This window comes from Macaca nemestrina, chromosome 1 (genome assembly GCF_043159975.1).
Source record: "Macaca nemestrina isolate mMacNem1 chromosome 1, mMacNem.hap1, whole genome shotgun sequence".
Taxonomy (NCBI): domain Eukaryota; kingdom Metazoa; phylum Chordata; class Mammalia; order Primates; family Cercopithecidae; genus Macaca; species Macaca nemestrina.
The window spans coordinates 147,538,584-147,564,912 of NC_092125.1; the positions used below are offsets into that span (position 1 = coordinate 147,538,584).

The window sequence follows — 26,329 nt, forward strand, 5'->3', positions numbered from 1 at the left end:
AAAAAAAAGAAAGAAAAAAAGCATGCAAGATTACATTATTAAAAGAATTTGTTATTTAATAAAAAAGTAATTCTTATTAAATAAAAAAGATTAAGTTTAATAAGAAATAAATTAGTAACAATTAAATTTGTATTGAAGAGGAAACCAAAAGTTGGGATATAAGGCAACTTGCAACCTATGTTTCGTTATTTGGCGCATATGAGTTTACTTTTCATAGAGTGTCTTTGCTTATTCTTTTGCAGGGTCTCAAAGGACATCCTGGACTCCCAGGACTTCGAGGTGAACAAGTAGGTACTTCCTTTATACTACTTATATCATGTGTGAAAAAGACACATATTAGAGAACACCATTGAGAGATTATTTGCCCCCACTTTTTCAATTTTTCTTCGCAGTGATTTTTTACTCTGTTTAGTGCAGGACAACCTTTTAATTGATTAGCTGTAGACCTTTTTATTTAAAAAACTATACCAGATATTATTTCACTGTTATTCATTTTTTGCTTTTGCCCCATATGTTTCAGACTAGTAGCTCTTAAACTTCTGCAGTTCACAGACCTCTTTGAGAATCTCATAAATATTTTGAATCCTTTCCCAGAAAATATCCATATCCATACACACACACACACACACACACACAGACTTGACTTTTTTGTACAATTTCAGGAGCTTACCAGTTCACTAAAGCCCAATCCATAGCTGATTGTTCCCTGACCTTTTCCTGAGGAAATGCAAATAAATTTCAATAACAGTCCAAATTAGAATAGTACATATATCATTGTCCATAGTACACATACACAATATTTAAAAGTCAAAATAGTTTTGGAACTATTTAGTTTTTGATCATGTAACTGCTTCTCTCTCATCAGAAAATAATATATCATTATATCATAGAAAAAAAGTCATATCTCTTATAGTGTTACTATATTGAAAATATAGTGTGACTATAACAGTGAAAAGGGTAAGATATTAGAAACTGACTATGATGATGGATACTGCTATTAAAGAATCAGCACAGAGACTCAGGAAGCCTTAAAGGGAGATCCAGGAAGAAATGTGATGGATGGTACCTGAAGGAAAGCTATAAATGAAGAAACAAAGCCAATTTTCCCTTTCATTCATGTTAAGTTAGACAGTATACTCTGTTCAGTCCCTGAAGCACAACTTTTCAAGATTACTAATTACTAGACATGGCAAGCAAAGTGATATATGTATCTGTAACACATGTAATATCAGTTTCCTGCAAATCAACATGTACTGAAAAGCATTTGAGCATTTACGAGAGAAAAAGATGAGAAGGGTGAGTGGGATTAGTCCCGGGGGAGAAAAAAATTTGTAGGATACTGCTTTGGCAGAAACGTGGATTCCAACAGAGGAAACCTGATACTTCACAAGTGGAAAATTGGCCATGAGTCATTACTGACCAGTTCACTCACAAAACTGCTCCATAAACTAGTTGTGGCGGTATATATATTATCTCTAAGGGTCATATACTTTTTAGGACAGTCTAAAACCAATTTTAAAGGTTGGAAAATGTATATTCTAGTCAGTTCTTGCTTTCTATTCTATTTGTTTCCAGAAAGAAAAAAAAAGAGGCAAAAGTTGTGTTAACTTTGAGAAACAGCTGAAATAATTTTGCATTTTAATTGCGAAGTGGGCTTCATCCCTGGGATGCAAGGCTGGTTCAACATATGCAAATCAATAAACGTAATCCAGCATATAAACAGAATCAAAGATAAAAACCACATGATTATCTCAATAGATGCAGAAGAGGCCTTTGACAAAATTCAACAGCCCTTCATGCTAAAAACTCAATAAATTCGGTATTGATGGAATATATCTCAAAATAATGAGCTATTTATGACAAACCCACAGCCAATATCATACTGAATGGGCAAAAACAGGAAACATTCCCCATAAAAACTGGCAAAAGACAGGGGTGCCCCGTCTCACCACTGCTATTCAACATAGTGTTGGAAGTTCTGGCCAGGGCAATCAGGCAAGAGAAAGAAATAAAGGGTATTTAATTAGGAAAAGAAGAAGTCAAATTGTCCCTGTTTGCAGATGACATGATTGTATATTTAGAAAACTCCATTGTCTCAGCCCAAAATCTCCTTAAGCTGATAAGCAACTTCAGCAAAGTCTCAGGATACAAAATCAATGTGCAAAAATCACAAGCATTCTTATACATCAATAACAGACAAAGAGCCAAATCATGAATGAAATCATGAATGAACCCCCATTCACAATTGCTTCAAAGAGAATCAAATACCTAGGAATCCAACTTACAAGGGATGTGAAGGACCTCTTCAAGGAGAACTACAAACCACTGCTCAATGAAATAAAAGAGGAAACAAACAAATGGAAGAATATTCCATGCCCATGGATAGGAAGAATCAATATTGTGAAAATGGCCATACTGCCCAAGGTAATTTATAGATTCAATGCCATCCCCATTAAGCTACCAATGAGTTTCTTCACAGAATTGGAAAAAACTACTTTAAAGTTCATATGGAACCAAAAAAGAGCCCGCATTGCCAAGACAATCCTAAGTCAAAAGAACAAAGCTGGAGGCATCACACTACCTGACTTCAAACTATACTACAAGGCTACAGTAACCAAAACAGCATGGTACTGGTACCAAAGCAGAGATATAGACCAATGGAACAGAACAGAGTCCTCAGAAATAATACCACACATCTACAACCATCTGATCTTTGACAAACCTGACAAAAACAAGAAACGGGGAAAGGATTCCCTATTTAATAAATGGTGCTGGGAAAACTGGCTAGCCATAAGTAGAAAGCTGAAACTAGATCCCTTCCTTACTCCTTATACAAAAATTAATTCAAGATGGATTAGAGACTTAAATGTTAGACCTAAAACCATAAAAACCCTAGAAGAAAACCTAGGCAATACCATTCAGGACATAAGCATGGACAAGGACTTCATGTCTAAAACACCAAAAGCAATGGCAACAAAAGCCAAAATAGACAAATGGGATCTAATTAAACTAAAGAGCTTTTGCACACCAAAATAAACTACCTTCAGAGTGAACAAGCATCCTACAGAATGGGAGAAAATTTTTGCAATCTACTCATCTGACAAAGGGCTAATATCCAGAACCTACAAAGAACTCAAACAAATTTACAAGAAAAAAAAAAAAACCCTCAAAAAGTGGGCAAAGGAAATGAACAGACACTTCTCAAAAGGAGATATTTATACAGCCAACAGACACGTGAAAAACTGCTCATCATCACTAGCCATCAGAGAAATGCAAGTCAAAACTACAATGAGATACTATCTCACACCAGTTGGAATGGCGATCATTAAAAAGTCAGGAAACAACAGGTGCTGGAGAGAATGTGGAGAAATAGGAACACTTTTACACTTTTGGTGGGACTGTAAACTAGTTCAGTCATTGTGGAAGACAGTGTGACGATTCCTCAAGGATCTACAAGTAGAAATACCATTTGACCCGGCCATCCCATTACTGGGTATATACCCAAAGGATTATAAGTCATACTGCTATAAAGACACATGCACATGTATGTTTATTATGGCACTATTCACAATAACAAAGACTTGGAACCAACCCAAATGTCCATCAATGACAGACTGGATTAAGAAAATGTGGCACATATACAGCATGGAATACTATGCAGCCACAAAAAAGCACGAGTTCATGTCCTTTGTAGGGACATGGATGCAGCTGGAAACCATCGTTCTCAGCAAACTATCGCAAGAACAGAAAACCAAATGCTGCATGTTCTCACTTATAGGTGGGAATTGAACAATGACATCACTTGGACACAGGGAGGGGAACATCACACACCGTGGCCTGTTTTGGGGTGGGGGGAGGGGGGAGGGATAGCGTTAGGAGATATACCTAATGTAAATGACGAGTTAATGGGTGCAGCACTTCAACATGGCACATATATACATAAGTAACAAACCTGCACCTTGTGCACATGTACTCTAGAACATAAAGTGTAATAATAATAATAAGGCAAGATGGCCGAATAGGAGCAGCTCCAGTCTCCAACTCCCAGCGCGAGCGACACAGAAGACCGGTGATTTCTGCATTTTCAACTGAGGTACTGGGTTCATCTCACTGGGGAGTGCCGGATGATCAGTGCTGGTCAGCTGCTGCAGCCTGACCAGCGAGAGCTGAAGCAGGGCGAGGCATTGCCTCACCTGGGAAGCGCAAGGGGGAAGGGAATCCCTTTTCCTAGCCAGGGGAACTGAGACACACAACACCTGGAAAATCGGGTAACTCCCACCCCAATACTGCGCTTTAAGCAAACAGGCACACCAGGAGATCATATCCCACACCTGGCCAGGAGGGTCCCACACCCACGGAGCCTCCCTCATTGCTAGCGCAGCAGTCTGTGATCTACCGGCAAGGCAGCAGCGAGGCTGGGGGAGGGGCGCCCGCCATTGCTGAGGCTTAAGTAGGTAAACAAAGCTGCTGGGAAGCTCGAACTGGGTGGAGCTCACAGCAGCTCAAGGAAACCTGCCTGTCTCTGTAGACTCCACCTCTGGGGACAGGGCACAGTAAACTAAACAAACGCAGCAGACACCTCTGCAGACGCAAACGACTCTGTCTGACAGCTTTGAAGAGAGCAGTGGATCTCCCAACACGGAGGTTGAGATCTGAGAAGGGACAGACTCCCTGCTCAAGTGGGTCCCTGACCCCTGAGTAGCCTAACTGGGAGACATCCCCCACTAGGGGCAGTCTGACACCCCACACCTCACAGGGAGGAGTACACCCCTGAGAGGAAGCTTCCAAAGCAAGAATCAGACAGGTACACTCGCTGTTCAGAAATATTCTATCTTCTGCAGCCTCTGCTGCTGATACCCAGGCAAACAGGGTCTGGAGTGGACCTCAAGCAATCTCCAACGGACCTACAGCTGAGGGTCCTGACTGTTAGAAGGAAAACTATCAAACAGGAAGGACACCTACACCAAAACCCCATCAGTACATCACCATCATCAAAGACCAGAGGCAGATAAAACCACAAAGATGGGGAAAAAGCAGGGCAGAAAAGCTGGAAATTCAAAAAATAAGAGCGCATCTCCCCCGGCAAAGGAGCGCAGCTCATCACCAGCAACGGATCAAAGCTGGACGGAGAATGACTTTGACGAGATGAGAGAAGAAGGCTTCAGTCCATCAAATTTCTCAGAGCTAAAGGAGGAATTACGTACCCAGCGCAAAGAAACTAAAAATCTTGAAAAAAAAGTGGAAGAATTGATGGCTAGAGTAATTAATGCAGAGAAGGTCCTAAACGAAATGAAAGAGATGAAAACCATGACATGAGAAATACGTGACAGATGCACAAGCTTCAGTAACCGACTCGATCAACTGGAAGAAAGAGTATCTGCGATTGAGGATCAAATGAATGAAATGAAGCGAGAAGAGAAACCAAAAGAAAAAAGAAGAAAAAGAAATGAACAAAGCCTGCAAGAAGTATGGGATTATGTAAAAAGACCAAATCTACGTCTGATTGGGGTGCCTGAAAGTGAGGGGGAAAATGGAACCAAGTTGGAAAACACTCTTCAGGATATCATCCAGGAGAACTTCCCCAACCTAGTAGGGCAGGCCAACATTCAAATCCAGGAAATACAGAGAACGCCACAAAGATACTCCTCGAGAAGAGCAACTCCAAGACACATAATTGCCAGATTCACCAAAGTTGAAATGAAGGAAGAAATCTTAAGGGCAGCCAGAGAGAAAGGTCGGGTTACCCACAAAGGGAAGCCCATCAGACTAACAGCAGATCTCTCAGCAGAAACTCTCCAAGCCAGAAGAGAGTGGGGGCCAATATTCAACATTCTTAAAGAAAAGAATTTTCAACCCAGAATTTCATATCCAGCCAAACTAAGTTTCATAAGTGAAGGAGAAATAAAATCCTTTACAGATAAGCAAATGCTTAGAGATTTTGTCACCACTAGGCCTGCCTTACAAGAGACCCTGAAGGAAGCACTAAACATGGAAAGGAACAACCGGTACCAGCCATTGCAAAAACATGCCAAAATGTAAAGACCATTGAGGCTAGGAAGAAACTGCATCAACTAACGAGCAAAATAACCAGTTAATATCATAATGGCAGGATCAAGTTCACACATAACAATATTAACCTTAAATGTAAATGGACTAAATGCTCCAATTAAAAGACACAGACTGGCAAACTGGATAAAGAGTCAAGACCCATCAGTCTGCTGTATTCAGGAGACCCATCTCACACGCAGAGACATACATAGGCTCAAAATAAAGGGATGGAGGAAGATTTACCAAGCAAATGGAGAACAAAAAAAAGCAGGGGTTGCAATACTAGTCTCTGATAAAACAGACTTTAAACCATCAAAGATCAAAAGAGACAAAGAAGGCCATTACATAATGGTAGAGGGATCAATTCAACAGGAAGAGCTAACTATCCTAAATATATATGCACCCAATACAGGAGCACCCAAATTCATAAAGCAAGTCCTTAGAGACTTACAAAGAGACTTAGACTCCCATACAATAATAATGGGAGACTTCAGCACTCCACTGTCAACATTAGACAGATCAACGAGACAGAAAGTTAACAAGGATATCCAGGAATTGAACTCATCTCTGCAGCAAGCAGACCTAATAGACATCTATAGAACTCTCCACCCCAAATCAACAGAATATACATTCTTCTCAGCACCACATCATACTTACTCCAAAATTGACCACGTAATTGGAAGTAAAGCACTCCTCAGCAAATGTACAAGAACAGAAATTATAACAAACTGTCTCTCAGACCACAGTGCAATCAAACTAGAACTCAGGACTAAGAAACTCAATCAAAACCGCTCAACTACATGGAAAATGAACAACCTGCTCCTGAATGACTACTGGGTACATAACGAAATGAAGGCAGAAATAAAGATGTTCTTTGAAACCAATGAGAACAAAGATAAACATACCAGAATCTCTGGGACACATTTAAAGCAGTGTGTAGAGGGAAATTTATAGCACTAAATGCCCACAAGAGAAAGCAGGAAAGATCTAAAATTGACACTCTAACATCGCAATTAAAAGAACTAGAGAAGCAAGAGCAAACACATTCGAAAGCTAGCAGAAGGCAAGAAATAACTAAGATCAGAGCAGAACTGAAGGAGATAGAGACACAAAAAACCCTCCAAAAAATCAATGAATCCAGGAGTTGGTTTTTTGAAAAGATCAACAAAATTGACAGACCACTAGCCAGACTAATAAAGAAGAAAAGAGAGAAGAATCAAATCGATGCAATTAAAAATGATAAAGGGGATATCACCACCGACCCCACAGAAATACAAACTACCATCAGAGAATACTATAAACACCTCTACGCAAATAAACTGGAAAATCTAGAAGAAATGGATAATTTCCTGGACACTTACACTCTTCCAAGACTAAACCAGGAAGAAGTTGAATCCCTGAATAGACCAATAGCAGGCTCTGAAATTGAGGCAACAATTAATAGCCTACCAACCAAAAAAAGTCCAGGACCAGATGGATTCACAGCTGAATTCTACCAGAGGTACAAGGAGGAGTTGGTACCATTCCTTCTGAAACTATTCCAATCAATAGAAAAAGAGGGAATCCTCCCTAACTCATTTTATGAGGCCAACATCATCCTGATACCAAAGCCTGGCAGAGACACAACAAAAAAAGACAATTTTAGACCAATATCCCTGATGAACATCGATGCAAAAATCCTCAATAAAATACTGGCAAACCGGATTCAGCAACACATCAAAAAGCTTATCCACCATGATCAAGTGGGCTTCATCCCTGGGATGCAAGGCTGGTTCAACATTCGCAAATCAATAAACACAATCCAGCATATAAACAGAACCAAAGACAAGAACCACATGATTATCTCAATAGATGCAGAAAAGGCTTTTGACAAAATTCAACAGCCCTTCATGCTAAAAACGCTCAATAAATTCGGTATTGATGGAACGTACCTCAAAATAATAAGAGCTATTTATGACAAACCCACAGCCAATATCATACTGAATGGGCAAAAACTGGAAAAATTCCCTTTGAAAACTGGCACAAGACAGGGATGCCCTCTCTCACCACTCCTATTCAACATAGTGTTGGAAGTTCTGGCTAGGGCAATCAGGCAAGAGAAAGAAATCAAGGGTATTCAGTTAGGAAAAGAAGAAGTCAAATTGTCCCTGTTTGCAGATGACATGATTGTATATTTAGAAAACCCCATTGTCTCAGCCCAAAATCTCCTTAAGCTGATAAGCAACTTCAGCAAAGTCTCAGGATACAAAATTAATGTGCAGAAATCACAAGCATTCTTATACACCAGTAACAGACAAACAGAGAGCCAAATCAGGAATGAACTTCCATTCACAATTGCTTCAAAGAGAATCAAATACCTAGGAATCCAACTTACAAGGGATGTGAAGGACCTCTTCAAGGAGAACTACAAACCACTGCTCAGTGAAATAAAAGAGGACACAAACAAATGGAAGAACATACCATGCTCATGGATAGGAAGAATCAATATCGTGAAAATGGCCATACTGCCCAAGGTAATTTATAGATTCAATGCCATCCCCATCAAGCTACCAATGAGTTTCTTCACAGAATTGGAAAAAACTGCTTTAAAGTTCATATGGAACCAAAAAAGAGCCCGCATCTCCAAGACAATCCTAAGTCAAAAGAACAAAGCTGGAGGCATCACGCTACCTGACTTCAAACTATACTACAAGGCTACAGTAACCAAAACAGCATGGTACTGGTACCAAAACAGAGATATAGACCAATGGAACAGAACAGAGTCCTCAGAAATAATACCACACATCTACAGCCATTTGATCTTTGACAAACCTGAGAGAAACAAGAAATGGGGAAAGGATTCCCTATTTAATAAATGGTGCTGGGAAAATTGGCTAGCCATAAGTAGAAAGCTGAAACTGGATCCTTTCCTTACTCCTTATACGAAAATTAATTCAAGAGGGATTAGAGACTTAAATGTTAGACCTAATACCATAAAAATCCTAGAGGAAAACCTAGGTAGTACCATTCAGGACATAGGCATGGGCAAAGACTTCATGTCTAAAACACCAAAAGCAACGGCAGCAAAAGCCAAAATTGACAAATGGGATCTCATTAAACTAAAGAGCTTCTGCACAGCAAAAGAAACTACCATCTGAGTGAACAGGCAACCTACAGAATGGGAGAAAATTTTTGCAATCTACTCATCTGACAAAGGGCTAATATCCAGAACCTACAAAGAACTCAAACAAATTTACAAGAAACAAACAAACAAACAAACAACCCCATCAAAAAGTGGGCAAAGGATATGACCAGACATTTCTCAAAAGAAGACATTCATACAGCCAACAGACACATGAAAAAATGCTCATCATCACTGGCCATCAGAGAAATGCAAATCAAAACCACAATGAGATACCATCTCACACCAGTTAGAATGGCGATCATTAAAAAGTCAGGAAACAACAGGTGCTGGAGAGGATGTGGAGAAATGGGAACACTTTTACACTGTTGGTGGGATTGTAAACTAGTTCAACCATTATGGAAAACAGTATGGCGATTCCTCAAGGATCTAGAACTAGATGTACCATATGACCCAGCCATCCCATTACTGGGTATATACCCAAAGGATTATAAATTATGCTGCTATAAAGACACATGCACACGTATGTTTATTGCAGCACTATTCACAATAGCAAAGACTTGAAATCAACCCAAATGTCCATCAGTGACAGATTGGATTAAGAAAATGTGGCACATATACACCATGGAATACTATGCAGCCATAAAAAAGGATGAGTTTGTGTCCTTTGTAGGGACTTGGATGCAGCTGGAATCCATCATTCTTAGCAAACTATCACAAGAACAGAAAACCAAACACCGCATGTTCTCACTCATCGGTGGGAACTGAACAATGAGATCACTCGGACTCAGGAAGGGGAACATCACACACCGGGGCCTATCATGGGGAGGGGGGAGGGGGGAGGGATTGCATTGGGAGTTATACCTGATGTAAATGACGAGTTGATGGGTGCAGCACAGCAACATGGCACAAGTATACATATGTCACAAACCTGCACGTTATGCACATGTACCCTACAACTTAAAGTATAATAATAATAAATAAATTAAAAAAAAAAAAAAAGAACCACAAAAATCCTCTCAACTGGAAAATATACTCAGAAAAGTACAAAACAGACAAGTGGTAGCTAGATTTACTGTGACACATGGCATGTAAGCAGTAATGTGGCAGTAATGTTTTCTCAGAGTGTAAAGCAAACTGCATTTGGCTGCACTGCAGACCTCAAGACACAGAACTACCTGCAAATGACAACCATCACGATGCTGCTATAACAAAATCAGCTCTTATATGACCTCTACATTCTCTTAGCAAATACCTAAGAAACACAAGGGGACAGAATACACATGGGCCCTTCTGTTGGACCATACCAGCTATAGCATACTCAAAAACTTGGCAGAGCTAACAACCCCAGCTATGTGGAGGTCCAAAAAGTTGCTGAATTCCCTGGCAATATTTTAAATGAGTCAAGCTATGACTTAAGTTGTAAAAAACTATCATTTAGAATTTAAATGCTGTTTTAAAATCATTTGAGAATTACCTAAAACAAATGTCTAAGAATTTGAAAAAATGTGAATAATTTATAAAGGGCTTCATATAGTTGGGTTTCTAACATTTAAATAAAAAACGATTGGAAAAATCTTTCAACTTCGAGAATTGTTTTGGTGATATAATTGAATAATAGGGTAAATAAGCCTGTTAATAATTAAAATACTCTTACATTAATATTTTCACTGTACTACAAAATTTAAATGGCCATTATTTAACGTGAATGTTACATATTAACTATTTTTAATAAAAGTAAATCAAATGCCAAAATATAATAATAATAATAAAATACTATGGACATTAAGAGGAGCATAGCTGACTTGCTAGAAGACATTTGTCTTGAAAATTTGTAAATATCTTCAAATTGGTCAGCAAACATTTGGAAAGGTAATTATATCATTTATGTGAGCTCTAGTAATAAGAGCTGTCATTTACTTACAGCCCTTATTATTTGCCAAACTATATTACTATTAACTACAACTTCTAGTCATATATTCAGTTTTACATATGTTAATTTACCTAATGCCCAGCAAAAAATACAGTTATTGTAGTTACTTCCACTTTTAAATATATTTCTACACATAGTTCTATTTTATCCACAAAATGAGTACTGTTATTCTATTTTACTAATGAAAAAGCAGAAACCATAGTAGCAGTGCTGGAGCAGTGCCAGCATTCTGAATGAAGTCTAACTGACTCAGAACGTGTGTTTTAAGTAAGATTAGGGCAGGCTTCCTAACTTTCTGTTCCTGATTTCTCAAGGGGCTGTTGATACAACTGTATCTCTATTACTCCATCCAATCTGCAGATTTGAGTGAGCCAACTTTTTTAAAAACTCTATCTTTAAATGCAGAGTGAATTAAGTCATGCTGTTTGTTTTGAGTTTCTTTGGTTGTCTCAGTGATTCTAGGGTATGGTTGGCTCAGAATATGTTTATGCCATATAAAGATTATGCTGAAATCTTACTTGTTTACTTTGTTTACTGCTGTTCTAGTATAGCAGAACTTAGACACTGAGTGGAATTATTTTGTGTCTTTCTCTGCATAGCTAAACTGTGTTAGCTAGATCTCCACATGTTGCTTTAACACCCGCTGTGACAATCCATTTGAAATAGTATTTCACTTATGTTCTATAACAGATTGCCTTTTTATTGAGGTTAGTTAACTTAATTTGACTAGGAAAGGAATGGAAAAGGGATGGTGGTTTTCATTAGCCAGATAGATAGTGACCTACAGAATAAAAACAGCGTTTTACATTTGTCTTACTCCCTTCTGTTGGCATACATCAATATAAGGTTTTGTGAATGTCTAGAATGTGGGCCTGGGTGTTTTGGATTTGGATGGGGCATAAAGGAAGGTGGTTGTAAATATACTACAGCAAATCTCATAATTACAGGACTTTCCTTGGAGTGCTATTGGATGTTTTTGGCACTTCAAACCCACACTAGGGAAACGGGCCTTTGAATGGTGGTCTCTGGAATTAGACTTGCTGATTTAATTCCTGACTTCCTACTTATTAGCTAAGTAACCTTCCATTGGTGACATAAACACCTTATGTCTCATTTTTTCTCATCTCTCATATGGGAATAATGATATCTATCTTATAGGGTTTTTGAGTAGATTGAATAAGATAATACGTCTAAAATACTTGAAGTAGTGCCTGGCATATGATAAATGCTCAATAAATGTTATGGGAATAAAATATTATGTAAATATATGATATCTAATATGAATGGGGAATATTTAATATATAAATATGGCTTCTGAAATTCATAGGATATAATCTCTCTACATATAGACAAGAATTTCTTCTGTAATCCTCACAAGGCCATTGTTTATTCACATTCTCTTTAGTTGTCCATTGTCGTAACTTCTGTGTATCTTAGTTTCTTTAAATGTAGAATGAAGAAAAGACTATCTCATATATGTAAAGTGCTTAGCAAATAAAAAGTGCTCAGTAAATGTTAATTTTGGTCAAGGGAAGGGAAGGGGAAATGAGAGATAGAAATGAGAGGGGAAAAAGTGAGAGATGAATTCTGAGAAAAGTAGAGAGAAGAAACTCAACTATTATCCTCTATTTTTCATTTCCTTGGTCTGTTCTTTCTCTAGATTTTCCAAATTTTTAGAAGTTTTAGTGTATCTGTACTTAAAGTGGAGGTAACACTCTTCTATCTACTTCAGAGCAAAAGGACAAAGTGCAATTATCTTTCATTATATCATTTATAAACAAACAGGAAAGGAATTTTAGGTGATAATAAGAAATCTAGACAGCATTGTTGTCATCAGCTCAACACACCTTCTTCTGACATTTACTTGGGTCAAGAATTATTTGATAGACCTAAACTCTGAATAAACTAATGAGTAAATGAATGAATGAATGATGTATCAATGAAAAAAGAGGTGTTTTTTAAATATATATAAAATAGAAGCTATAATATTTTGTCTCACTTTTTCACCCAGTTCTGTAGCAGTTTTTCTTTCTTATGCCTTTGGGTTTCCATCTATCAGCCTTTCCTGAGCAAACTTTGTTTTAAATCAAGAATACAAAGTTGCAAATTCCAAATGAGATTTGTCTAAGTCAGTTTGGGCTGCTATAACAAAAGACCATAGACTGGGTGGCTTACAAACAACAGAAATTTCTCACAATTCTGGAGGCAAAAGTCTGAGATCAGCATGCCAGCCTGGTTAGGTTCTGGTGAGGGCTATCTTTTGGATTACAGACTGCTGACTTTTTATTCTATTTTCACATGGCCTCTTTATAAGGTCATTTATCCCATTCATGAGGGCTCCAACCTATTTACCTTCCAAAGAGCCACCTCCTAATACTATTAGGCATTATCAGCAGGGTTAGGATTTTAACATGAATTTTGAGGCACACAAATCTTCAGTCCATAGCACCATTCAAATTTACTAGATCAGACCCATGTCATGATAAAGGCATTTGCCACTTAATATTCATTTACTTAATCAGACTTACTGTAAGGTTAAGTTTACTTTAGGAAAGAAGTAGAGGTTGGTTTTGTGGTTTACTGCCCCTCTTAGTCTTCTGGGGCTCATGCTCAGACTGTTAAGGAGTGTTGTAGGATGATCAAGACAAGAAATAATTCAATCTACTGGTAAAAAAAGTTACTGGTAATTAAGAAATATACCAGCTCTTCTTCTAGAATAAATGTCTGTTTTAGCTATGGATTTTTCCATCCTAGATTTATCATTATTAATGGTCAATATATAATTTAGGGCCCTAATCTAATAGCTTTACTTATTTTATTTAGCAATTTTTGCCCATTTTCCTTCACACAGGTGATTTCAGTTACATAAGCCATGTGTAGGACTCAGTATTTTTATGGGGAAAAATTATTTCCAAGCTTGTATATTGTAAATACACCAAATTTGTTTCCTTGGGCCTCCTTTGGCTTTGCTGTACTGTTTATTTTATTTATTATTTCAGGGAATTCCAGGATTTGCTGGTAATATTGGTTCACCCGGTTACCCTGGCAGGCAGGTGCAGTAACTATATTTAGACTTTTTATGTTCCTATTTATTAATACATTGTATTTCTGATTTTGAGAATTAATGTTCAAATAGTTGCTTTTATTAAATAATGAATAAGTCATAGAGAAATAATTTTAAAATCAAGTTGTAGAAACCCATTACAATTTTTCTGCAGAAAGTTTTATTTAAAATGGGAATGGGGCTTTTAAATATGTTTGATGTGATATACAATGGAATCTTCAAAATTAAAATGCCCAAGTGTTAGTAAGTTCTTAAAACAGTGCTGATTGTGATTTTACAATATTGTCACTGAACTAAATGAAGTAATAGTAAGAGTTAAGACTCTCTGTAATAAACATCATTTTTTAATAACATAGTTATAAAAATTTGAGAAACAGTATACTACTGGCAAACACTTTTATCTAACTGAATTCGGTTATTTGTAAACTGTTTTAAAAATTCATTCTAATCATTTTATATGTATTCCCTTATAACTTCTAACTTTCTCTACTTCATGTAGATTAATAACAGAACAAGCTATCTTTCCTAAGTTTTCGTGAATTGATTACTTCTAAAATTTAACTAAATGTATAAAGTTACATTTGTATCTTTTATATTCTCAAGAATGAGGGAAATAAATAAGCCAAAATATTTACAAAATTCCATTTTTTAGGACTTTAAAAACACTTAGAGGTATTCTGTATTACACTCTTACTCTCAAGTGAGAATATATGTTATATAAAAATATAAAACATGAATATGTAAACATATGGACATTGATCTAAAGTTTAAAATATATTTATCTTTTTAAAAATTTATGGTAATATCTTTTAGAATAAGTTAATTAGAAATATTTTAAAACAACACAGATAATCTTCCAATGAGAAATAATGTAATGAAAAAATTTTTAAAAATCTGACAATGTGTTAAGGTACTTTATTTATATATCCAAAATATATTTGTGTATAGATTATTTCCGATGGCTCTTTTGGTTCAGAAATTCTAAAATTCCTCAAACATTTGTAATCTTCATTAGTTATACAGAGTTCGGAATTCTATAGTTTTGAAAATGATACGTCTTTATATGCCCTTTTTATTAATCTATTTATTAACTCTTTAAAAAGTACTATAGTATGATGACGATGTCTTTTGTTTACACCAGGGTTTAGCTGGACCAGAAGGTCATCCAGGTCCTAAAGGTGCACGAGTAAGTAGGCATTTCCATTATTTTGTTAAGCATGCTTGCCTAAAAGTGGAATGAAATATATAAAACACTTACACTCTCTTAGTAGCTTTGAATTTAATTCAGATGTAGCATGAATACACTTGCTTACTACAGTAGTTACTTTCACTTTTATGGTGACAGAAAACAGTCTCATTGTGGTAGGTTTTGCATAATTATTTTATATTTATTTCCATAGCATAATATCTGGCATGTTTAGAATGTGCTCTATAAACATTTGTAGTATTATTTATATATGAATGGATACAGACCTAAGGAAGTCATGATGTAAAAAATATGAAGAGGTAAAGAAATTCATAGTGGTTCAAGGCTGAGATAATTTTATTATACAAAAACTGTCAGGAGTAAAGAAATATCTGCGAAGAATGAAGTAACCTTATTGTATCCAGAACATCCCATTTCACTCCCAAACCATTAAAGGAAATGTTAGCCATTTTTAGTCACTAAGGAAGCAAAATAAACGTTTCTATATTATATTGTATTAGTTACTTTTTGCATCACTATAAATACCTGAGGCTGGGTAATTTATAAAGAAAAGAAGTTTAGTTGGCTCATAGTTCTGCAGGCCATGCAGATAAGGCGGCATTTGCATCTTGTGAGGGCCTTGGGAAACTCAAATAGTCACAGGAGAAGGTGAAGGGAGAGCAGGCAACGTCACAAGGTGAGAGTGGGAGTAAGAGAGAGAAAAACGGAAGGTCCCAAATCTTTCAAACACCCAGATCTCGCTTGAGTTGAGAACTCACTTATCACCAAGGGGATGATGCTAAACCATCAATGAGGGATCCACCCCCACGATCCACTCACTTCCCACCAGGCCACACCTCCAACATTAGGAATCACATTTTAACATGAGATTTGGAGGGAACAAACATCCAAATCATATATATGTAGTGTATAAAATAAAAAATATATTTTTAAAATTCTTTATTTTTAATAGCCAGATATTTTCCAAAGTCTACATTTGTGCCTTATATTATCTAAAATACCTTTTGTTTTGTTTTGTTTTTGGTTTGAGATGGAATCTTGCTCTGTCGCCCAGGCTGGAGTGCAATGGCACAGTCTAGGCTCACTGCAACCTCTGCCTCCCGGGTTCAAGCGATTCTCCTGCCTCAGCCTCCCGAGTAGCTGGGATTACAGGCATGCACCACCATACCCAGCTAATTTTTTGTATTTTTAGTAGAGACACGATTTCACCATGTTGACCAGGCTGGTCTCAAACCCCTGACCTTGTGATCTGCCTACCTTGGCCTCACAAAGTGGTGGGATTACAGGCGTGAGCCCCTGCGCCCAGCCTAAAATGCCTTTTAAAAAGAAGTTAAGCATAAGGTATTTAAACAATATGTGCAATATGTCTTACATTTTAAAAAATTATGAAACATTTCCAACTACTTTCATATGTATTTTATTCTTTTATTTTGCCATCGGCCCTGTGACGTAGAACAGGCCTATCATCTCCATTTTACTGATGAGAAAAATAGTAAGCTAAGGAACTTGCTTGATCTGCCAAAGTTATAGCTGGCTAGAACTGGAATCAATGTCTTTTCACGTTTAGCTCTGACCTCTTTCCACTGGCTCATGTTGTCTTTGTTCTTGCATTAAGTAACCATATAATGAGGAAAAGTCGTGTATTTTTTTTTTATTAGAAATTACACTGAAAACACATGTTGACTTGGATTTGGGAAGTAAGAAGAGATTAGTGGCCAAGAACATGGACTGTGGAGTTAAATAGGCTTTTTTTTTTTTTTTGAGACAGAGCCTTGCTCTGTCGCCCAGGCTGGAGTGTAGTGGTGTGATCTCGGCTCATTGCAGCCCCTGCCTCCCAGGTTCAAGTGATTCTTCTACCTCAGACTCCTGAGTAGCTGGGACTACAGGCATCTGCCACTACACTCAGCTAATTTCTGTATTTTTAGTAAAGACGGGGTTTCACCATATTGGCCAGGCTGGTCTGAAGCTCCTGACCTTGTGATCTGCCTGCCTCGGCCTCCCAAAGTACTGGGATTACAGGTGTGAGCCACAGAGACCAGCCTCTTAATACTTCTTTTACTAGCTTTGTGACTTTTGATGTTATTCACTCTCTCTCTGCTTCATTTTTGTTATCTCATTATTTGTTAAATGGTCACAATGAAACTTACTTTTCAGGTAGTTGGGAAAAATTAAACAAGATTAGCATTCTTAAGGTATAGGGCATAGTGTATGCATGTATTTACTATATGGATTCTATAATTATTATTTGAATTTGAGAGTTTCTTCTGTTCATGAACTAATAACTCCAAGGAATATATGCGAAATATATTTGGCACTGTACAACTTACTCTTATTGCATTTCGTCATCTTGCTTCAGTGATCCATATAACTGTGTTCTTCTGCGTACCATTTTTGCGTTGTATTATACATCCTTTTGTTTTTTCTTTCTCCCACTTGTATTGAAAATTGTTTTCTCGGTTACAACCCTCTTAAGTTGTACTTTTAGTTAGGTTTTCACACTTTAGTTAGGTTTCACACGTGGGAGTGTGATTGGAATCAGGAGGGAATTTCACATTCATAAAGGTTCTCAAATGTAAATTGAAAAATTATTTTAGATTTAGGGGTATATGTGCAGGTTTGTTACATGGATATATTGTGTAATGCTGAGGTTTGGGCTTTTAGTGATCGTGTTGCCAAAGCAGTGAACATAGTACCCAATATATGGGTTTTTCAACCCTTGCCTTCTTCTGTCCCTCCCTCCTTAGGGAGTCTACAGTGTTTATTTTTCCCATCTTTGTGTCCATGTATACCCAATGTTTAGCTGCCATTTATAAGTGAGAACATGCAGTATATTTTGTTTTCTGTTTCTGTGTTAATTTGCTTAGGATAATGGCCTCCATCTGCACCTATGTTGCTGCGAAGGACATGGTTTTGTTCATTTTTATGGCACTGTAGTATTCCATGGTCTATATGTACCACATTTTCTTCATGCAGTCCACTATTGATGAGCACTTGGGTTGATTTCATGTCTTTTCTATGGTGAATAGTACTGCAATAAACATATGAGTGCAGATGTGTTTTTGGTAGAATGATTTATTTTTCTTTGGGTATATGCCCGGTAATGAGATTGCTGGGTCAAATGGTAATTCTATTTTTAGTTCTTTGAGAAATTTCCAAACTTCTTTCCACAGGGACTGAACTAATTTGCATGACCACCAACAGTGTATAAGCATTCCTTTTTATCTGAAACCTCATCAACATCTGTTATTTTCTGACTTTTTAATAATAGCTATTCTGACTGGTGTGAGATGGTATTCCCCTGTGGTTTTGATTTGCATCTCTCCGATTAGTTATGTTGAGCATTTTTTTTCATGTTTTTGGGCCACTTGTATGTCTTCTTTTGAGAAGTGTCTATTCATGTACTTTGCCCACTTTTTAATAAAGTTATTTGTTTTTTTCTTGTTGATTTGTTTAAGTTCCTTATAGATTCTGGATATTAGTCCTTTGTCAGATGCATAGTTTGAAGATATTTTCTCCTGTTCTGTAAGTTGTCTATTTACTCTGTTGATGGTTTCTTTTACTCTGCAGAAGATCTTTAGTTTAATTAGGTCGCAATTGCCAATTTCTTTGTTGCATTTGTTGCTTTTGAGGATATAGTCATAAATTCTTTGCCTAGGCCAATGTCTAGAAGGGTATTTCCTAGGTTTTCTTCTAGGATTTTTATAGTTTGAGGTCTTACATGCCTATTAAGTCTTTAATCCATCCTGAGTTAATTTTTATATATTAACTCAGTCAGAGGTGTAGGGGTCCAGTTTCATTCTTCTGCATATGGTTAGCCAGTTTTCCAGCACCATTTATTGAATAGGGTATTCTTTCCCGATTATTTATTTTTGCCGACTTTGTCGAAGATCAGTGAGTTGTAGGGTGCGGCTTTATCAAATGTAGATTTTTAGCATTAACTTCAAATCTGGTTAAAAAGGAAAAAATCGTAGAAATACACTCATAAGATAGATGTTTTTCACTTAATTTGTGTCCTGTTACTGGTAAATTTTAAATGTTATGCATTGTACATGAATATTTTCATGAATCATGATAAATTAGCTTTTCATTGGCAGTTATTTGATGATATTTTTTGGTATTAGCAGAAATATTTTGTCAAATGTAAACATTTAAAACACATCATAATTTTTAAACCCTTCTTTGGCATTTCTTTATGTAATAATGTGCTAGCTGCCCCCAAAAGTAAAAATATATTGAACCTCTCCCGACCCTCTAGTGGTCCTGCTGGTGACACAGAATTACTTCTAACCAGATCTACCACCTTCAAACCAAAAAGCAAAAATGTGTGTTATTCTTTTTAATGTTCTTTGTTTCATTACACAGTAAACTCTAGTTTAATGGTGGTATTTTGAGAATGACCTCAACTCTGTGTGGTTTCTTTGTTTGATACTGCTGACATCTTATTTCTGTTAGAATCAGTGTAATGACGATCAAGAAAACTCTATGAAACTCCTAAGCAATTACTTATAACATTATTGTATTTAAAATATCTAATTGTAAAATGTTCCCTTTACACTCTGTACAGCCTATGTTGGAGTTCTGACTTCAGTTCTTGAGTTACCAATTGATTATTTAGTTCACTGATAAGTATACACCAGTTAGAGTGTCTTCTTTTTATTTGTAACCAAAACTCCTGCTGGATATATTAAAACAAAAGTTTGCTGACTTTACACTTGAAGTCATCAACAGATGATTCTGAAAATGTACACAGCTTGTCATCATAATCCTAAATGCTCTAGTATCAGAAATACTTTCGTATGGTTCACTTTAAAAGAAATATTTCCCATTCTCCAGCTGCTTGACTTTCGAGTAAGAAAATTATAGATGTTTTGCTTTATTAAAGTTATGTATAAGGGAACACATTCTCTCTCTCTTTTCTTTCAGTTTTTGCTTGTTCATACAATCTGTGGAATATAAGGCAATTTTAGGCACCTTTGACAAGGAAAAACACCTAAAAAAGTTTTCAAGATGGATGATTGCAACTTTTTTAATGACAATACTTAACTAAACTCTAAGGAACTAAAATCTTCCAAAAGTTTTATTCCAGGCAACTTAGATATGATTCTTGAGACATTTATCGCTTTCTTTTTAAAATGAAAAAGATAAAATATGCGTAACATAAAAAGTTCTATTTATAAACCCTCTTAAATTATATAGTCAGTGGCCTTAAGTACATCCACATTGTTGTACAACCATTGCCACCATCCATCTTAAAAACTTTTTCATCTTCCCAAACTGAAACTCTATACCCAATAAACGATTCCCCATTCTCCACTCCCAGTTCCTGGCAACCACCATTCTGCTTTCTGTCTCTATGAATTTGACTACCCTAAGTACATCATGTAAGTGGAATCGTACACTATCTGTCCTTTTGTGAGTGGCTTACTGCACTTAGCGTAATTGTCTTTAAGGTCCATCCATGTTGTGGCAGATTTCAGAATCCTTCATTTTTAAGGCTGAATAATATTCCATTTTATGTATATACAACATTTTGTTTATTCATTCATCTATTAATGAACATTTGGGTTGCTTCCACCTTTTGATAATTGTGAATAATGCTGGAATGGGTATAGAAATGACATTTACTTTTTAATGCTAGAATTCTTCAGTATTTGTTATTATGAAAGTATTTACTCTGAAAAATCATCCATTCTGTGATTCAAAATAAGAAGGCTTTATTTAAATCTTAGTGAAAATGACCTACTGTATCTCTACTTCAATTTCTTTTATACTTTGGCTTTTCTCTGCATCCATATAACTACTCTTCTCTCACACCCCTATTTCACCCTCTGTCTGATCAGTGAGAATTTTTCCTATTATTTTCTCCTCAGAGCTTTAGTCTGTCTTTAAGACTTCAAACATATCTGTCCTTCAGATTTTTTTCTCTATGAGCTTTTTCTATGAACCCTACATCTCGCAACTCCCTGCCATGATAATTACATTTGAATACCTCATTATAACCACAAAATCCAAATAACTAACAAAACTCATCCTCTTTATACCAAACTCAGCTTTTCTATTTGTTTTCCATATTTCTATCAGTGGTTATCATTTGCCTGTCAAGCCAACTGTAAACTTTAGAGTCATCTTTTCTCTTGATTCTGATAGATAGATAAAGACCTGTGTGACCCGCTGTAATCAAAGTGAGTTTATAAAGTGAAAATTTGATTATATCAAAACTATGTCTGAGTTTTTTAATGACTCATGGTGTACATTGCAGACTTTCCATCATAACAAAAAAGACTCTTTATGATATGACCCCCTGCCACCCTTTCCAAACTCACCTCTTGCCCACCAATCACACAGACTATTTGCAATTCTTTGTAAAAGCTATGTCATTTCATTCTGATTGATTGACTGATGGCACATTGTTAGCCCTGCCTTTTCTTTTCTTCAGGACTTAGTTCAAATGTTGCTTCCTCAGTAAAGCAAAGCACCATTAATCTTCTCTCCAGGCAAAGTTGGTCATTCTGCTTCCAAAGTTCCCATTGTTTATTTGTCATATCACCTATTACATAATCATGTAACAATTATCATATGATATTACAATCATTTATTTGTATGACCCTCTTTCCTAATAAACAATGTACTTGTTGAGGGCACTGATTTTCACATGCATCTTTATAAACGCAGTACCTGACACAAAATGGCTACTAAAATAATGTTTGTTGAACCAATAATCTGGACCCATAATCCTTCAAATTTAGACCACTTAAAGAGCTTCTAATAGGTTTGCCTATATTCAGTGTTTCCTGTCATGGCTGTATGCTGTATCCTATCAACAGATTAATATTTTAGAAATACAACATAACATCAGTGCACTACCATACTCCCTAAAATCAGTAGCTTCCATTTGTCTAATATATAAAGTCTAAAATTTTTATTTTAAAATTTAAGACTCTCCTTAATCTAGCACCCAAACTACCATACACTTCATCTGTAAAATTGATGAAACGCATTATTTCCCATAAGTGAGATATAACTAAGTTATGTTAGAATAAAGTGCCTTGCATTGTTATTTATATGTATCTCTTGTTTCTCAGACCAGATTGGAATCTTTATTAAGGCAGGATGGGTCTTACACATAAAACTAACATATAAAACCATCTTACATACAAAGCATGTTATATATAAAATGTGATCAATTACCATTTACAAACACTCTCCAATTGTTACAATTAACAAAGACTTCCTATTTTGTCTTTATTTACTCTAATTGCTCTTCTAGAATTCTTTCTCCAGTCTCTGCTTATTAAGATTTTACCCACTCTGTAGACCTATCTCAAGTGACAGTCTCCTTTGAAGCTTTCTTTGATTGCCTTTGCCTTCTGCCACATTTAAATGTATCTCTTCCTCCACTGTACTTCTTATATTATTTTGATACCTCCATTCTGTCTTAAATTTTAGCTAATTATATACATATATTTTCTGCCCACTATAAAATTTAGTGAAGGAAATTATTTAGGGTCATTTTTATTAGCCACCATTTCTTAAATTATATTTTATATTTTGTGTATTTTTTAATGGGAAGATTGATCTGTAACTTCTGGAAGAAAAGCAATTAGGTGAGGGGAAGTTATTCACACTTGTAAGTCTTATAATTTCATGCTACTACAAATAAAATTTTAAGTACTTCTTTTTAGAATCATTTGTGGGGAGAATATTCAAATGAAATAATATACAGATTATTTTCTTGTTTTAAGGGTTTTATTGGCTCTCCTGGAGAAGCAGGACAACTGGGACCTGAAGGAGAAAGGGTAAGTCCATTCTCTTCAAATAGTATTTCTGAAATGATATACTTATGATAATGTACAACAGGAGTCATAAAATCAGATGTCAGGGAAGAAATCTTACTGAGTTACCAAGCCAGGTTTAAGAAAAATCACCTGCCAGAAATGTAATTTGATTTTTGAAAATCTTACTGAATTTTGTTAAAAGAAAGTAACATAGCATGATAGAAATATAATTATACTTTAAATTTAAATTTTTGAAAATACACACCAAAATACTAAAATATCTATGAAATGTTTATTTTGTAATTCATTATCTTTGAGTATAAATTCTTGACAAGTCTTGATTTTGAGAGCAATATGTGGTAGAATTTAGCCTCAGAAGATATATTTTTGTTTAATTTAATTGGTACTTATAAGTAAAGACAGAACCTTTGCAAAATGGTTTGTTATACTAAAAAGGTTAATGAAGTTATTTATAGGAGTTATGGCATTGCAGCTTCATCATATCTAGTTTTCAGTGCTATATGCAATCTATATGGAGTAATTTCTCTTTGTATTCCTTCATTTACATTGCCAGTATTAATTGAAAACAGTAGAATTGAACAATATTAGTATATTGTCGTAGAATTTGAAATTTGAGAGTCATATTCAGAATTCAGTCTTCACTGCTATCATTATAAGAGTGCAGTTCAGGCCAAAATGTTCATTTCTGGAAAGTGATTTTTGCAAATGAAAGTGAACCACATTCTTTGCTAAATGAATTTTTCAAATAAATAGTTTTTAGTGAGGGAGTTAAGCTATATTTTCTTGTAATTACTTGTGAATGCCCCTGCAGAGAAGAAATAATCAAAGAGTTTAAATGTGCTGTAATGACAATCAAAATGTCTAGCCATCTTTGGTGAGATGAGGTAAAGATGTTTCCCTGGTGAACACAGCAAGTCGTTTTGTTCAATAGCAAAAAATATCTTCAGCATAACTCCACAACTAAGCCACCTAACCTTCGTATACTACAGCAGACTAGCAGAGGATGTATCTCATTGATCATGCAAAGAATTGATCTGCTGCTTCTTGACCCAATGATTCTGGTTTACATTGTTAATTACTCTGCTTTTCATGACAACCTTTTCTGATCCTTTGACGTGAACTTATTTCTCATAAGTTATTTAACAAACCAAAATTATGTGTCCTTGTAAAATGTTGTCATCTTGGATTTAGTGATCTTAAGCCCAGTGTTGACACTGGCTATCGATTGGCACATTGCTGTAATCACATTCACTAATTTTTACCGGTCTATATGAAAATACCAAGACCTGGCCGGGCATGATGGCTCACACCTGTAATCCCAGCACTTTGGGAGGCCGAGGCAGGTGGATCATGAGTTCAGGAGATCAAGACCATCCTGGCTAACATGGTGAAACCCCGTCTCTACTAAAAATACAAAAAAATTAGCTGGGCATGGTGGCGGGCACCTGTAGTCCCAGCTACTCGGGAGGCTGAGGCAGGAGAATGGCATGAACCCAGGAGGTGGAGCTTGCAGTGAGCCGAGATCACACCACTGCACTCCAGCCTGGGCAACAGAGCAAGACTTTGTCAAAAAATAAAAATAAGAAAAAAAGAAAGAAAATATCCAGACCTGTCTCAACATATAAATACACAAGACCAGTTTGTGATATTGGGCCCATCATGGGTACTGTGTCCTAATATTATTTGGCTATGTCAAAATTCTCATTAAAACTATGAATGATGTGGCTTAAAGGGTGTTATGTATAAAACATTTAAGTAAAGAAAGCAGAAGAGAATAAGATACAATAGTGCTAAGTATTCCTGAAAGTAAATGGAAAGAAAAAGTCATTTCTGGGAGTCAATACTGTACATTACGTGCATATTGTGTGTATACACATACACACACATATGAAACATGTACACATATATATGTGTATATAAATGAAAAATGCTTGTATAATTCTGTCTGTATTATTTGACTTCTTGATGAGATTTAGGGAGGCTACTGAAAATTTAGGAAATAATTATTCTATTATTTTTTAAAAGGTTGGTTATATTATGTAAATATATATAAAGTCTTAATGAAATGAGTCCTCTTGCTCACCTGTGAACTCTTTTTTGATGATCAGATACATGAGTATTTTTTAAACACTGTTGACTTGAAAGTGAATGGATTACTTCAGCCAATGATGTCTTCTAACTTACCTGTATGTGCTATTAATCTCAAGCTACATGGTTGTGACAGACTGCTTAGTCTGCAAGTCTCAAAGTGATGATATCAAGTAAGATGCTTTAAACTGCAAATAACAGAAAACCACAATTCAAAATGGCTTAAACATAAGGATATTTTTAATGATGATGATGATAATAGCAAATGATTTACTGAATGGTTTTATATATGTGCATGTATATAAAAACAATTTAATAAATGGTTTTATATACATGAATTAACTATTTATATATGTATATATATGAAATTTTTAATAAACTTATATATATGTGTATGTATATATACACGAATTGACTTCTTTATATATAAAACCATGTATTGAATGGTAGGTATTGTTATTCTTCTCATCATAGATGAAGAAAATGAGGCATACACAGAGGAAGTATCTTGTCTTAGGCTATATACAGGCAGTAAGAGCAGAGCCAGGATTTAGACAAGGTTTTGTCAGCTCTAAAGCCTGAGTACTTAAGTACTGTACCCTACTGCTTCTTACATGACCAGAAATCCATAGGTTAGGTGGGCTGTAGATTCATCTCTCTGCTTTACCTTTTCTAATGTTGTCTTTACCCTAAGGCTTATTTCCCATGTGACTGCAAGATTGCCAGTGCACCGGTTAAATGTGTCTTTGTTTATATCCAGATAGAGAGGGGAAGACAGAGAGGAGGGCATTTTCCCTTAGATATGAAAATAAGACCTTCGTGTTCATCTGGTTATGCCAACTTTGGTAATATGCCTATCTCTGGACAAATAACTATCACCAGGGACATGCCAAGATCCCATTTGGAAGTACAGATGGGATGGATTCCTGAATAAAAGCGGAATTTTGTTTTGAAGAAAAAAGGGGCTGCCTCAGTTAAATTAATATATTGAGGCTTTTCTGAATATCACATCAGTTTATAGAACAATTTGTTTTTGTCTTTTGCATACTTTATTACTTTATATTGGGAGAAA

The 26,329-nt window shown here is 36.0% G+C and overlaps 1 protein-coding gene across 21 annotated transcripts in view; it reads left to right on the forward strand.

Moving 5' to 3' along the window:
• Positions 1-26,329, forward strand: part of LOC105482774 (collagen type XXIV alpha 1 chain) — a 421,145-nt gene that overhangs the window by 83,880 nt on the left and 310,936 nt on the right. For 20 of the 21 annotated variants that reach the window (XR_011617622.1, XR_011617589.1, XM_071087115.1 and 17 more), the window contains 4 exons: positions 243-287; positions 14,102-14,155; positions 15,308-15,352; positions 23,116-23,169. Coding sequence is in view for 19 of the 21 variants with exons in the window: in XM_071087115.1 (XP_070943216.1) it covers positions 243-287; positions 14,102-14,155; positions 15,308-15,352; positions 23,116-23,169 (198 nt within the window). In the remaining 2 variants the exon portion in view is untranslated. The remainder of the gene's footprint in view (positions 1-242; positions 288-14,101; positions 14,156-15,307; positions 15,353-23,115; positions 23,170-26,329) is intronic. The other variant, XM_024793112.2, reaches the window with a different exon arrangement.